Raw genomic sequence first — 15,941 nt, 5'->3', positions numbered from 1 at the left:
CCTCAAACAAGATTCATGAGTTTGTACTATGAGTACATGACGCTGGAGGTTGGTCCTTCTTCATTAATCTCCAATCGTGATTGCTTCCAAGCCTTCTATAGTTCCTCTGTAAATTTTGATCTGACCATGATGCAAGAAATCCATGGAATACCAGATCACCATCGGTCGATGGTTGTTCCCTCAATTTTTGCAATCAAGTACCACCATGTAAGTAACGATAAAAGATTTTTCACAGATGGGTCAACCATAAATGCTTCCACTGGATTTGGTGTATTTAATCAATTTCATAGCGCCTCATATAAACTGCAGAAACCATGCTCCGTATACGTTGCGGAACTCGCAGCTATATTTTACGCAGTAGAGCGAATTGCCTCACTACCTTCTGACCATTATTTCATTTTTACGGATAGTCTTAGCTCATTGGAGGCTATTCGTTCAATGAGGCCGATGAAGCACTCCTCGTATTTCCTGCCTGAAATACGATCTAAACTGAGTGCTTTATCTAACTGCTCCTATACTATCACCTTAGCTTGGGTCCCATCTCATTGCTCAATTCCGGGTAATGAGAAAGCGGACTCATTGGCTAAGGTGGGCGCTATGGAAGGCGATATTTTTGAGCGACAAATCGCCTTCAACGAATTTTTCTCCATTGCTCGCCAGCAAGTCCTCATCAGTTGGCAACAAAAATGGAATGATGGTGAATTGGGAAGATGGTTACATTCTATTCTCCCACAGGTGTCGAACAAACCATGGTTTAAAGGGTTGGACATGAGCCGCGACTCTATACGCGTTATTTCAAGGCTTATGTCCAATCACTGCTCGTTAGACTCGCACTTCTATCGAATTGGGCTCTCAGGCAGCAATTTATGTGCGTGTGGCAGTGGTTATCACGATATCGAGCATGTTGTTTGGTCGTGTACCTTACACCGTGTTGCCAGATCTGAGTTATCCACATCCCTCAGGGCCCGAGGAAAACAACCCGCGATACCCGTTAGAGATGTCTTGGCGAGCCGAGACCTTGACTATTTGAATTTAATTTATGTGTTTTTAAAACGGATAGATTTGAGGATTTAGAAGTTAGTGTCATCTTGTGTTCTCCCAAGTTGTTAGCTACCCATCGGTGTACCCCCATGTTTGTCTTTTTCATCAGAGTGTCGCCTAGTTCGAGATCAAGAGCACATTGCTCTCCAAACCTTGTGTTCACAATCCCTACCCTGCCATCCATTTGTTACAATTTGTTACCCCTAACCTCGAGATAGCCGCGAGTAATCGGCCCCCGCTTTACTAACGTTAGTTTTAAGTAATTTTGTTATCTAAACAATGAATATCGGCTCCGCAAAGCTACAGCAAATGAGCCTGGAAAAATAAACGAATTATTAAAAAAAAAAAAAAAAAAATTCAAAACTTGGATTCGCATCGCTCTGCACCATCATCGCCCTTATGTTAGCAATATTGGTTTTCGGACTCCTCAAATACAGACAATTTGCGAAGGCAGGAATTAGCTTGCGACGAGCAATACTTAAACGGGGACGAGTTAATCACGGATCCACCCCAGCTACAACACACTGAAGTACAACACCACGCGCTCGCACCGAGACAGCGCAGTCAGCAATATCACAACCCAGTAACGGTCACATGGACGGCTCGGATGTTAGCACCAAGACGGACTCGATCCAGGAATGCAACGGACGACGATCGGACCATCGTTACTAGGTGCAAGGCTAGCAGTTTTTGGGAAAAGAGCAGGGTAGCTAGGTCTTTGATGATAGAGAATAAATCACTTCGTATGTAGAGAGATGAACTAGCCTAAGGCTAAAAATATCTTTAATAAAGAATAAAAAAAAAAAAAAAGAGAACTTCGTATGTAGTGGTCAGACCATGTAGTTCGTGTGTTCCTTTTTTAAAAAGAACCCACCGTAAGATGAAAACTTTAGTTATATATATAATATATTATAATAAATTAACTCATAGCTATATCCGCATAAAAACCTGTTAATCTGTGAAGTTCTTTAAGTTTTGTTTGTTTTGTTTGTTTAAATGGCTGTTCAAATAAAAAAAATGTTGTTTTGATCCCCAAAAAAGCCGATTCTTTCAAAAAACCGATCTTATAAAAAAAAGTTGGTAAGATCTTATCAGATCCATAAGATCGGACGGTATCGAAAAATCTTACTATGCCTTACAATGGGGGGGAGGTGTTGAAATATTGGAAATAATTCTTACGTAATTATTCAATGGCCCCTTATTACGTGCTCTCAACTTCATGTTCTAGATGCACTTCCACAGTTATCAATAGTGAGCTTTCGATGCCTGTACAATTTTTGCATTAGTATAATTGTATGACAAGTACAATCATGCTCTATTATGTCCAGGAAAGTCGAGAAATTTTCCAACCCGAAAAATTCCTAAACCGGACTGGGAATCAATCCCAGCCACCTCCAACATGGTCTTGCTTTGTAGCTGCGGCTTTACCGACGACGGGAGGCCACGTTATCCTTCTGTAAAAATACACCGAATAAAATAGCATAGCATAGCATAAACCAGATTGCACATATGTCGTAGGTGATACGAGCTCCAAACTGTAATCAAGGAGACCCACCTTCATCCGTTGCTGTTAGATAGTAATTTGTGATTAATTACTACCTCTTAAAAAAGGATTTCCACGTCCTTGCATCTGATGGGGAAAGGGGAGGAATGTTAGTCCGACACTTACTTAAGAGAGAACTCTACGACCCCTCAAGTGTCACGGGAAGGGTGGATTTTTGTTAGTACACAGCAAAAAAATAATTTTGATATCACGTCAAAGTGGATGCACTACAATCATGTCGAAAATATGGTGTAATATTACTTGCTAAAAAGGACAAAATTATCATTAATACAATGCATGAACTGACATTACGCTGCTTTTACTGCATTTGTTTATTTATGTGGTCATAAAAATTACATGAAATTTTCGACATGATTGTAGTGCATCCACTTTGATGTGATATCAAAATTATTTTTTTGCTGTGTAGGGAGGGTAAGCCACTACTTTTTAGAACTGTGTGCGCATTGTGTATGTCCAGCAATGAAAAAAAAACTGTTTATAAACTATTATGTGACTAAGTTTCGCATGATGGGCTTTGGCTCAAGTAAGGCTCTGACCACTTGCTCAGGAGTACCAGATGTCTGGATGAAAACAATGTAGTCCTGGTTACTTATAATGACTTACATTAATCCTGTACTCGAATTCTCATGTGATTTATTTGGATACGTACTCACCTGAACATGTTTTGGTCGTATCTCCGGAGCCAGTTGACCGATTCTAAAACTCCAATCTATGGTACAGATACCATTTTGTGAACAATTTTGTGCAGTGGTTGAAGAGAAACAAAAAAAAAACAAGATTTTAATGTATCCAAAAATTATAACGGTGGCGTATCAAAAATGATCACGGCTCAAAATTGTCAGCGGCGGTGGCGTAGTATGGTGATCACGGTATTTATTTTTATTAAACGTTTCACACTCGCTTCCACAAAAGCCTGGATCTTTACAACAACATGCGCGATCATGATCATACTCAATGTCATGGAGAAGTTCTCCATGACTTTAGGTCATACCATGTTACTCTGCCTCCGGTCTCTGTAGCATGGTGCCCGTACCAGTCAACCTGGACTGGTAGGATCGAAGCAATTCAGAGAAAATTTGTGAGATATGCCCTACGACGTGGCGAGATCCGTTAAACCTACCACAATATGGAGATCGATGCAGATTATTGGGACTGCAGACGCTTGAGCAGAGACGAAATGATGCCCAAGCGGTGTTTGTAGCTAAACTTCTCACAGGAGAAACTGACACACCGGAGCTACTAGGTCAACTTAACCTTTACGTTCCTGAACGTCGAACGATTACTTCGTCAACGAAACTTTTTGCTGCTTGAGCCCCGCAACTCCTTGTATGGCCTTCATGATCCTGTCCGCTTTATGTCGACTAGGTTCAACGAAGTCTACATCCTCTTCGACTTCAACTCTACTGTGGCAACATTTAAGCGTAGACTGACTGAATTGCATTTTGAAAAAATGCAATTGAAAAAAATAACAATGTATCATATTGGGTTATTTATGTATAGTTTAAATTTTGAGTAATTAGTGAACTTAATAAAACATCCTTACATTATGAGATTCTATTGAATAATACCGGCCTAGATTTGATGAAACATTATTAAAAAATAATGCATTTTCATTTGAAATGCATTTTTTTTTTTTTGAAAATTAACCTTTGCGTCTCTGACGTATTTTGCTGTCCTAAATGTTGTAGTTAATTTGGCTCTAGTTTTCTCAATTTTTTACTGATTCAAGCCAAACACCCTGCACATAATCGAGAAATTAACGGAGTTTTATAAGTCACACTTGTTGGTCACGTTGCGGTTATGTATTTACACGGATATTCCTTGGGGTCTGTCCAATGGTGAGACATTTTCATGATATTTTTTATTTCGAATATGAACCTTTTCGATGTCAAATCATAACCGAATCGTATATATGTGACTTTAAGGATCATGCACGACTTATAACTATGTATACCGGAAATTATAGGTTTTCCAAATCGTCCAGGACATCAGTTGATTTATTCTACTAGATCAACCAAGACTGCAATAATGTCTGTAGTATCGAAAAATGTCCAATCAGATTCAAAGTGTCTATATGGATAAAATGTATGATTTATTTCCACGTATACCAGATGATCTAGGTTCTCCAAATCGTCCTGCAGTTCAGATGATTTGTTTTACAAGATCAACAAAGACTGGGATAATATCGATTTGTAAATCTTAGAACATTTGGCATACACGGAAATAGGTTGGCATGGTCCACATAGACTCTGCAAATTTGTTTGGACATATTTCTATACTACAGATATTGAATTAGTCTTGGGTGATATAGTAGAAAAATAATCTGATCTCCAGAATGATTTCAGAACCTATAACATCTTGTATACGTAGCAATAGGTCGGGCACGATCCACATAGACACTTTGAATCTGTTAGGACATATTTCGATACTACAGACATTATTGCAGTCTTGGTTGATATAGTAGAACAAATCAACTGAACTCCAGGACGATTTGGAGAACCTAGAATATCCGGTATACATGGCAATTACTCGCATGTATTCGATTCGTTCATGATTTGACAAGGAAAAATGGTATGTTCATATTGGAAATAAAATAAAAAATCATGAAAATGTCTCACGTTGGACAGACTAGGGATTTTTCCGTGTAAATCCGGTGTGACTTATGGAATTGAGATCATTTTTCGATTATTTGCAGGGTGTTTGGTTTGAACCGGTAAAAAATTGAGAGCCAAATGCACAACAAAATTGATGGCAGCAAAATAATCCGGGACGGAAAGATTACAATGAATTCCACAATTTTTGTGACAGCACATCAGTTCCTTCGCGATTTTCGCGACATCATTTAATGTTTCCGCGATTTTCGCAACTGAAAGTTCAAATCCGCGACAAATCCGCCTGTTGTAACAGCCCTGCGGATGTGCTTGTTTTGTCATGTTTGTACTGTATTGTGAAAAGATATGGGTTTTTTACGCCATTTAAATTGGCTTTTCCCCATCACATTCATCACGACGACAAAAAGTCAGATGAATAAATAAATAAATAAATAAAATAAATAAATAAAAGAAAATGTGAGAACACGCATCTTATTTGTTACCCAGCTAACTAACTAACTAACTAATAAATATAATGGGGCTTGGAGTGATTAAAAACACATCTGAGAACTGATCGGCTACACACACAGCAATCTCTAGACTGGAGCAAACGAGAGTCCGCAAAAGTATTTTACTAGTTGATTTGGCGAATTCACCCATCCTCCTTGTCGTCATCGAAGAGATTCAAATTAAAGTTAATAAAATCAAAAATAACAACTATTTTATTGCGCAAGCCACCTCTGAAAAGAGACTTTTCTTAAATTCCATCATTTCCAGTAACTAAATCCTAACAACAACAAATGTGCATCCTTCGCTAATTTATATGATTAGTAAAGGAACATCACAAAAAAATCAACAAATCAATATCCATTAGCTTCAGGTTCACGTTTTAACTCTAGTTTAAGGTATTCTTCACGGCTTAACTGATTAACAGGTAATAAGACATTTGTTTGAGGGTGCCGATTGGCCGATGCATGTACAGGGTGCATTCCGGAAGACGTTGGTGAAATGTATGGATTGCTATAAACATCATCGTTTGATTGATGCATGTAATTTTGAACGTTTTCTTCTCGTTGGAAATGATTCGTTGCTTGGGGCATACTATAACTACTTATGTCTTCGATCATTGTTGGCGTCATCATGTTAGTAGTCCCATCGTTAGTTTCTGAATCGATTGTGTCACAGTTTGAAGTAGTAGTAGGGTTGCTGCGCGATGTATCCATTGCATTTGATGGCCGTGGATGATCATCGCAAGTTATCATGTGTGGAGGACTGCTGCTGCTATTCGTGAAGCTATTCAACGGGGATGTTGCTGGGGCTGTATTTTCAACAGTTTCACCTGTATAACAGAATAAGATTCGAAAAACAGAATTCGATTGCTTAATTGCAACTTTAACATACCACCTAGTAGCATTTCTTGCAACAAGCTATCGATGTGAGCTACCCCGAACATCTTTGCCAACTCTATTTGCTGTATCATTTGCCATGTTATTGATTGTAGCACTGGTAGTAAGAGCAAAATCTCTCCAAAACGACCCCTGTAAATAAAGATATTATTATTTGAAATAAAATTTCAACCACTGAAATAAAAAAAAAACGACCGAAATGTATTTTTAAGTAGTTACAATGTATCTCACCTAAATGACCAATTTTTGAAACATTTTGAAATATTGGCTAGTGATTGAACAGCTATTTATGGATATGTCGGTATTGTTTTAAACTTTATTGGCAGAGCCGGCATGAATTTAGAGTAGTTTTAGTAAAAAGCTCATTTTTCACATTTTTTCGTAGTGCCTGGACGGATTTAAGTAAAATTAGCGGTTTATGAAAGATCTTTATTATAATTACAAATGAGAAAAATTTCAAATACTTTGGTTAAATGTTTTTCAAGAAAATTTTATTTTTTAAGAAATGGGCGTTTAATTATAATTAGCTCTAACTTGTTACATACTCAACCAAATAAGCCCAATACAATACCGATATCAAATAAATGGTTGATGAACCTGCAGCCAAAAATATATGTTTTTTCCTTTATTTGTTTTCCGTCGATCTTGTTTTCCGTACTGAGTATCAATGTTACCGACGCCAGGGAGCTCCCACACCTGGACCCTACTTATCCACCCATTGCTCATGGACCGGGGACCAACGGCTTAACGAAGGAAGGCGTGATCAGAGATTTTATGCCTCAGAAAATCCCGACGGCGCGGACTGGGATTGAACCCACGCCCTTGGAGTGATAGGCAGTCACGCTACACCACCGGCGCCGCTAGCCAAAAATTATGAGCTTTTTGTTTTGGAGTGAAGTGTTGTTGTTTTATATACAGCAGTTTAATCATATTTATTTTTTTGTGGTTTTTGGTGTGCTTAAATAGAGTGTAATGTTTACATGTGTAAAATCTCGTCACAATCTGTCAAGTGGTCATCGAGATGACTTCCAAGCAAAAAGCGGTTCGATAAAAAATTATGGGAGTGGTCGTGGAAAATCCATGCCAGTCACACAGGTGGATTGCGAAACAGTTTGGAATCAACAATTCGACCGTGTCCCGTGTGGTAAAATCGTTCAAGGAGACCTAGAAGACCCAGCGGCGAGCTGGCAGCGGAAGTAAAGCGAAGACGACCGACCCCGTGAACGCAAGGAAGGTGAGGGATTACTTCCAGCGCAATCCGAACCTTTCGATTCGGGACGCAGCCAAGCAGGTTAATTCTTCCGTATCTTTCGTCCAGCAGACAATGAAGCGGGCCGGACTTCATGTCTTCAAGGTAAGGAAGGCGCCTAACCGAACCGATAAACAGAATACGGTGGCCAAATCCCGCACCAGGCAGCTGTACCTGGAGTCCAACCTGGATGTTCCTGAGAAGTTCCGGAAGAAGAAGGTCGACAAATTTGCCAAGAAGTAGAAGTTCCGGAAGAAGAAGGTCAACAAATTGCCAAGAAGTACTTAGTGTAGCAGACGATCTGTGGGTGCGGCAAATTCAGCAAGCCGTACATAACGACCGGCACCATCAACGGCCAAATATATGAAGAAGAATCATGCTGTCCTTCCTCCAGTCCCACGAAGGTAACACTCTGTTTTGGCCGGATCTGGCATGGTGCCATTACGTGAAACCGGTGATGGAGTGGTACGAAGTCAACGATGTTGTTTTTGTGCCGAAGGAGACAAATCCGCCAAACTTGCCAGAACTTCGCCCAATAGAAAAATTCTTGGCGATTATGAAAAGCAAGCTCCGGAAAACAGGGAAGGTCTTCAAAAACGACAAGGATTTGAAGAAAGAGTGAATGAAAGAGTGTAAGAAAGATGGTGCAAGTGTTGCACAGTATTTGATGGGTAGTGTTAAGTACAAGGTGCAGGCATTTAAGGCCATCGTTCGGACATTTTGAGCCGTTTGTCTGTGATTTGGGTGGTTTTCCAGGAAACGTCCCGAAAATCCTGTGAAGGAAAGCGAATATCGGGAAACGAATTCCGTCCGATTGTAGCCAAGGATTTTGTTATCCTAGTGGTGTAAAATGTGGGTGGAAAAGTGCATTCAACTTCAAGTCGTGTGCTTTTTCCGGGAAAGTGGCATTTCCACCCAAAGAGAATATGCACGTGAGTGTATATGTGCGCGCAAGGAAATGCAATCTTGCGCCTATGTTTTCCCGGGAATTTCCCAAGAAAGTATACCATATTTTTATACCAAGACATTCTGCAGAGTCTGCACAACATGATGGTATACATAAACATATGATTCTCGAAAATTTGTAGCATGGTTTTTCAATTTCCAAACCATGCGCCAAACATTCTCGCTGTAAATTCGTCACGAACATAGTAAAGAAGCAATCAGCAATTACGCATTTGTTTTACAACGTTGCCACATTTTCTTGTTCCTTTGCTACCGGATCACATGTTCGTAGGTCCACGTGTCCTTTTTCGCTTGTTCGCTCATCATATCAAATTGATCAGGAATTCTTCCGAAATGTCAAAAATTATATCGAAGACCTACGACGGATCGGAAATTGAAATTGAGATCTCCATGTATTCTTTCATCATATCAAACTGAACAGGAGTTCTTCAAAATCTTATCTATCGAAGACCTACGACGTATCGGGAATTGAAATCGAATCCTGCATATTCCCTCATCACATCAAATTGATTATTAATTCTTCCGAATAATCACAAATTATATATAAAACGTATGACTAATCGGAAATTGAAAATGAGTTCTCCATATATTCCATCAACACATCAAATTGACCAGAAATCCTTCTGTAGACATTCGGGCAGTTAGAATATATTTCAAAATACAAGGATGGTCAGAAATTCTTCCAAACTATCAGAAGTTATATGGAAACCCTTCGATTGATTGGAAATTGAAATCAAATTCTCCTTTAATTCCATCATCATATCGTATTGATCAGGAATTATTCCGAATAATAAGAAATTATATCGGAAATTGAAATCGAGTTCTCCATATTGATCAGGATTTCTCCCAAATTATCAGAATTAATATCGAACACGTATGACTAATAGGAAATTGAAATTGAGTTCTCCATATATTCCATCAACATATCAAATTAATCAGAAATCCTTCTGAAGATCTTCGGGCAGTTCGAATGTATTTCAAAATACAAGGATGATCAGAAATTATTTCGAAGTTCTACCGAGTTATCAGAAGATATATGGAAACCCTATGACTGATTGGAAATTGAAATCGATTTCACCATATCAGGCATAACATTTGATAACGGCACAAAAGCTTTTGTAAACAATCGAAGTACGCTCACGCAAACCAACAACATCATCGGATAGGGGCACCTGTTCGAAAGTGGTATTGGTTTGCGTGGGCGTACTTTGGTTCGCGTGTAAAGGGTCTTAAAAAGTTTGTTTACAAATGCTTTTGTGCCGTTATCAAATGTTATGCCTGATATGAACCCTATCAAAGTGTTCAGAAATTCTTCCGGATTATCAGAAATTATATTGAAGGTCTTCGACTAATAGAACAATTGCAACCGAGTTTCCATATATATCTCAATCAAATCAAGTGATCAGGAATTCTTTCGAATTATCAGAAATTATTTAAAAAAAAAACTATATCTGATCAGAAATTGAAATCGAGTTCTCCTTATTCCATGACCATATCAAATTGACCAGGAATTCTTCCGAATTATCATACATTATATCAAAGGCCTAAGACTGATCGGAAATTCAAATCGAGTTTTCCATATATTCATCATATCAAAGTGATCAGGAATTCTTCCGAATTATCATATATTATACCGAAGGCCTTCGATTAAAAGAAGAATTGAAATCGAGCTCTCCATATATATCCTTTTTCCATCAAATTGAACAGAAATTGTTCTAGACATTTTTGGTCAGTAAGAATGTATTTACAAAATGTCATAATGATCAAGAATCATATAGAAGACTTTCAAATCATCAAAAATTTGAATAAAACCCGTTGAATACTATCCAACAATGTCAGTTTCATCAATAATTCATTCGAATTATCATAAATGATACGAAGACCTACGATCGGAGATTGAAACCGAGTTCCCCATATATTCCCTGGTCATATCAGAGTGAGTCCTGCTGCTTATCTTTGGTCTATAAGAATGTATTTTCAAAATTTAGCATTGATCAGGAGCCATGTAGACGATCTTCAAATGATCTTGAAATAAAACCATTTGAATATTCTTACATCATATGAGATTGGTCAGGAATTCTTCCGAATAATAAGAAATTATTTCGAGGATTTCCAACTTATAGAAAAATTTATATTGTGTTCTCCATATATAAGCTTCTCATATCAAGTCTTCTTCCGAAGATCTTCGGTCAGTTAGAATGTATTTTCACAATATAAAGATGGTTAGTCGAAGGCTTTCAAATAATCTAAAATTGAAATTCAATCTTTTGAATATTATCGCCCCATATGAGGTTGATCAGGAATTCCTCCAATTTATCAGAATTTATATCGAAGACTTACGACTTACAGGAAATTGAAATCGATTATCCATATATTCGCTCATCATATCAAAGTGATCAGGAATTATTATGATGATCGTCGGTCAGATAGAATGTAGCAAAAATTCGAATATTCAAAGGATTTTATTTCAATTTCTGACCGTTTACAGATCTTCGGCATGATTCCTGATCAACACTATATTATGAAAATACGTTCTTATTGACTGAAGATCTTCAGAAGACTTGCTGATCTATTTGTTATAAAAGGGGCGCCGGTGGTGTAGTGGTAAGCGTGATTATCTCTCATCCCAAAAGGCCAGAGGTTCAATCCAAGTCGGCACCACCGGGGTTTTCTGAGGAATAAAATTTCTTATCACACCTTCCTTCGGAAGGGAAGTTAAACCGTTGGTCTCCAGTCCATGAGTTGATGGGTCGATATGTAGGGTCCAGGGGTGGAAACTACCTCCCTGGTGTCGGTAGCACTGGTACTCAGTACGGAAACAAACCAAGGATTTTTTTTTTGTATGAGAAAGAAATATTTGGAGAACTCGATTTAAATTTTTTTCTATTAGTCCAAGGTCTTCGATATAATTTTTGATAGTTCGGAAGTATTCCTAATCAACCTCATATGATGAGAGAATATTCAAAGGAATTATTTTTAATGTTTAATCATTTGAAGATCTACGATTCTTATATTTTGAAATGCATTCTTACTGACCGAAGATCTTCATAAGAATTTTTAATAATTTCGATTTGATAAGGAAATATTATATTAATTTATCAATTTATTTATTTATTTAGTCGTTAATCAAAACCGTAGATTATATTATGATATCCTTACTTATGATCTATGATTTCGCAGTGCTTGGAATTATTTTTCAATTTTAGCGGTGACATATTTAGGTCTATCATTTCACAGTTTTCATTATAAATAGATATCATCTGACTTATCGGTCCATATTTCGCGTAGTTAGTGCGGTGGCGATCTACCGCGAACAAATGTCTATTACGAAATTTTCGAAAAGGTGCATAAAAATTAAGTCTTGATAATAAATAACCTGAGTCAATGCGTTGCGAAGCTATATTGTTTACGGAATAGACCATATATGTTATACCGATGCTCTTTCAATACCTGAATGTTGATTAACAAGCAACATGCTTCATAAGATGGGAGAAGAAATGCTGTCCATCCCAATTAACTCATATAGTAAAAACTACTTTTGGATTGACTCTATTCGTTCAATTGTGTAAGGTGTCAAGTGGAAACCAAAACGTTTTCTAAAATAAAATTGCTTTATAAAATAAATATGAATTGCCTGCACTAAGAATTATTGTGTTGTAATGATCCACAAATGCTTATTTAGAATCTAGAAACTTTTATCAAACAAACTTTTACAACACCACGTCTAAAAAAACATGTACTTCATCATAAGCACTTTGAGCTTTTTCAAAATAAGAGAGATATCGTTAACGTACAAAATGAAAAGAAGAGGTCCCAAGTGCGAGCCCTGAGGAACTCTTGACAGGACTTGAAATGAATTAGATTTTTTCTAACAATTTTCTGACGGTCCGTTCCCAAGTATCACTTGCAACATCGTTCTTGACAAATAAAAGAAATCCCAGTTGTGAATAAGTTCTCTATTAATTGCTTGCAAAACGTGTTGTTTTATACCCGTTGTATTGTTTTTGTGAAGTTTTCAACCTTTCTGACATGCTGTTTATCTTGAAGTTATAATTCGGTATTGAATGTCTCAATTATCTGTTTATAACATATTTATAAAAAAAAAAAATTGGTGAAAACTTGCTAGCCTTATATACAACATCTTTTCGTATGTCAGTTTTAGAAACGTGAGCAAATATGAATACATCTTAAATATAACTTATTTAAAACATGAAAGTAATAAGTTATATTGCAGTGGTACACATGATAAGCAAATTTTCATCAAATTCCATCAGTTATAAATGTGTTATAAACAGGTAATTACACAGCAAAAAAATAATTTTGATATCACGTCAAAGTGGATGCACTACAATCATGTCGAAAATATGGTGTAATGTTACTTGCTAAAAAGGACAAAATTATCATTAATACAATGCATGAACTGACATTACGCTGCTTTTACTGCATTTGTTTATTTATGTGGTCATAAAAATTACATGAAATTTTCGACATGATTGTAGTGCATCCACTTTGATGTGATATCAAAATTATTTTTTTGCTGTGTAGGAGTTGCAATACCGAATTATAACTTCATTATATGATGCAAATAATGTTCTTGTTTTTCGAATACATTTCATTCATGTTTTTATCATCACAAGTACGGTGTGTAGAATAGAAACGTAAGATAACTAAAAATAAGTTGACATTCTATTTTTTCCCAAAAAAAAAAGATGTTTGCAAAAATTGGGAATTTTATCCAGAATATGATGTACAATTCTTTTAATAGTATCAAGCTTTTTCTAAAGAGCCCATGAGTTTTTTGAAAGTAGAATGTAAAGATTCACCAAAAAATTGCATCTGCATTGGGAGTATGAGATCTCATTTTATGCCCTTTTTTCGCACAATTAAATACCCCAGAATAATAACTTTTGTTAATTGATGATAGAAACACAAAAAAATCCATTCGTTGGAAGGATGAAATTCATTTACAACATGCCCAAATTAGTAGTTTGCGTTATAGTTATAATTGAGTTGCGCTAGTCAATTATATATACCATGACATATGTGTTTTATATAGACATCACCTTTTGCGCTTTTATCGTGTGACTAGACCAAGTCAAAATCTTGAAAGCGATTCTGCTGATTTTTACATGATTTATTTGGTTTAGTCTTAAGAAAACATTTTTTTTTAATAAACTGCAATGTCTCATTTACACCAATGACTGCGAGCAGAATGCTCTCATTTTTTGAATCAGAAATGAATGATATCAGCATTGCGTTGATTGAAAATGCAATAGATATGAATTTTAATTTCAGGAGGAAATTGAGATACTATTTATTCGGCTATTTGGAAGAATATTTCAATAAAAGTATTACAATCATAATCTGTGGCGAATATAAAAGTTTCACCTGCTATATTTATTTTCACCCACACACGCTCAAATTCTTTAGATTCAGATTGGATAATGAATACCTAATTATTTTTTTATGAAATTGCGACGTACTATTCATGTGATTGAAATTCTTACAATAAACCAGAATTACAATAAAAAGTGTTTCGAAGGAAATTTTTCTGATCAGCCGTAAGGCTTCTATATAATTTCTGATGATTCGAAAGAATTTTATATGATGGGAGAATTTGGAATAATTCCTGATCATTCTAATATGGTGGGATACGATGTAGATTAAATTTTTGGTTATTTGAAGGTCTTTGACATTATTCCTGAAATTTTTAAATACATTCTAACTGAAAAGATCTTTAGATGAATTTATGATCAATTTGACATGATAAGAAAATATACGGAGAACTCGATATCAATTTCCGATCAGCCGTAAAGCTTCCAACTAACTTCTGATAATTCGGAAGAATTTCGAAATAATTCCTGACTATCGTTGTATTTTGAAATACATTCTAACTGCCCGAAGATCTTCAGAAGGATTTCTGATCAATTTGATATATTGATGGAATATATGGAGAACAATTTCAATTTCCGATTAGTCATTCGTGTTAGTTACAATTTCTGATAAATCGGGAGAATTCCTGATCAATTTGATGTGATGAATATACGGAGAATTGATTTCAATTTCCGATCAGTCGTAGATTTTCGATTTAATTTCTGATAATTCGGAAGAATTCCTGATCACTTTGATATGATGAAAAAATATACAAAGACCTCGATTTCAATTTCCGATCAGTATTTGGTCTTTTTTATAATTTCTGCTGATTCGGAAGAATTCCTTATAAATCTAATATGATGAGGGAATATATAGGGAACTCAATTTTAATTTTCAATTAGCCGTATGTGTTCGATATAATTTCTGATAATTCGGAAGTATAGCCGATCAACCTGATATGATAAAGATATACTTATATGGAAAAATCGATGGCAATTCTTCTATAAGTCGAAGGCCTTGAATATGATTTCTGATAATTCGGAAGAATTCATGATCACTTTGCTAGGGTTTATATGGATCATTCGATTTCAATTTCCGATCAGTCGTAGGTCTTCGATATAATTTCTGATAATTCGGAAGATGTCCTGATCAAACTCGATTTCAATTTCCCACCATTCGTAAGTATTCGATACAATTTTTGATCATACGAAAGAATTCCTGATCAATTTGATATGGTAAGGGAATAAGGAAAACTCGATTTTAATTTCTGATCGGGAAGTTTTTTTTTTATAATTTCTGATAATTCGAAAGAATTCCTGATCAACCTGATATGATAAAGATATACATGGAAAACTCGGTTGCAACTGTTCTATTAATCGAAGACCTTCAATTAATATTTTTTCTGATAATTCGGAAGAATTCCTGATCACTTTGAAAGGGTACATATGGAGAAATCGATTTCAAATTCCGATCAGTCGTAGGATTTCCATATGACTTCTTATCATTCGGAAGAATTCCGAAATAATTCCTGATCATCCTTGTATTCTGAAATACGTTCTAACTGCCCGAAGATCTTCAGAAGGATTTCTGATGAATTTGATATGTTGATGGAATGATATAATTTCTGATTATTCGGAAGTGCAACAAGTTGATATCTGTGATTTCAGTTCGAGACAATTTTGAGATTTTGGTTTCCAGTAGTTTTAGGGAAAACTGACTCATTCCGGTACAGAACCAAGTAAATTAGTTTG

At 36.3% G+C, this 15,941-nt stretch overlaps 2 protein-coding genes across 5 annotated transcripts in view; both read right to left on the bottom strand.

Moving 5' to 3' along the window:
* Positions 1–15,941, bottom strand: part of LOC135701311 (uncharacterized) — a 71,232-nt gene that overhangs the window by 23,743 nt on the left and 31,548 nt on the right. The gene's annotated exons all lie outside the window — the stretch shown is intronic.
* Positions 5,896–15,941, bottom strand: part of Hnf4 (Hepatocyte nuclear factor 4) — a 92,138-nt gene continuing 82,092 nt past the window's right edge. For 3 of the 4 annotated variants that reach the window (XM_065222059.1, XM_065222057.1, XM_065222060.1), the window contains exons 6-7: positions 6,598–6,734; positions 5,896–6,535 (exon numbers count right to left, since the gene is read on the bottom strand). In XM_065222059.1, coding sequence (XP_065078131.1) covers positions 6,057–6,535; positions 6,598–6,734 — 616 coding nt within the window. In that variant the 3' untranslated portion in view covers positions 5,896–6,056. The remainder of the gene's footprint in view (positions 6,536–6,597; positions 6,735–15,941) is intronic. The other variant, XM_065222058.1, reaches the window with a different exon arrangement.

Source organism: Ochlerotatus camptorhynchus, unplaced genomic scaffold, assembly GCF_037179485.1.
Source record: "Ochlerotatus camptorhynchus isolate MF236.1 unplaced genomic scaffold, CSIRO-AGI_Acam_v1.1 ptg000155l, whole genome shotgun sequence".
Classification (NCBI taxonomy): Eukaryota; Metazoa; Arthropoda; class Insecta; order Diptera; family Culicidae; genus Ochlerotatus; species Ochlerotatus camptorhynchus.
This window is presented reverse-complemented; position numbering and strand designations above follow the sequence as displayed.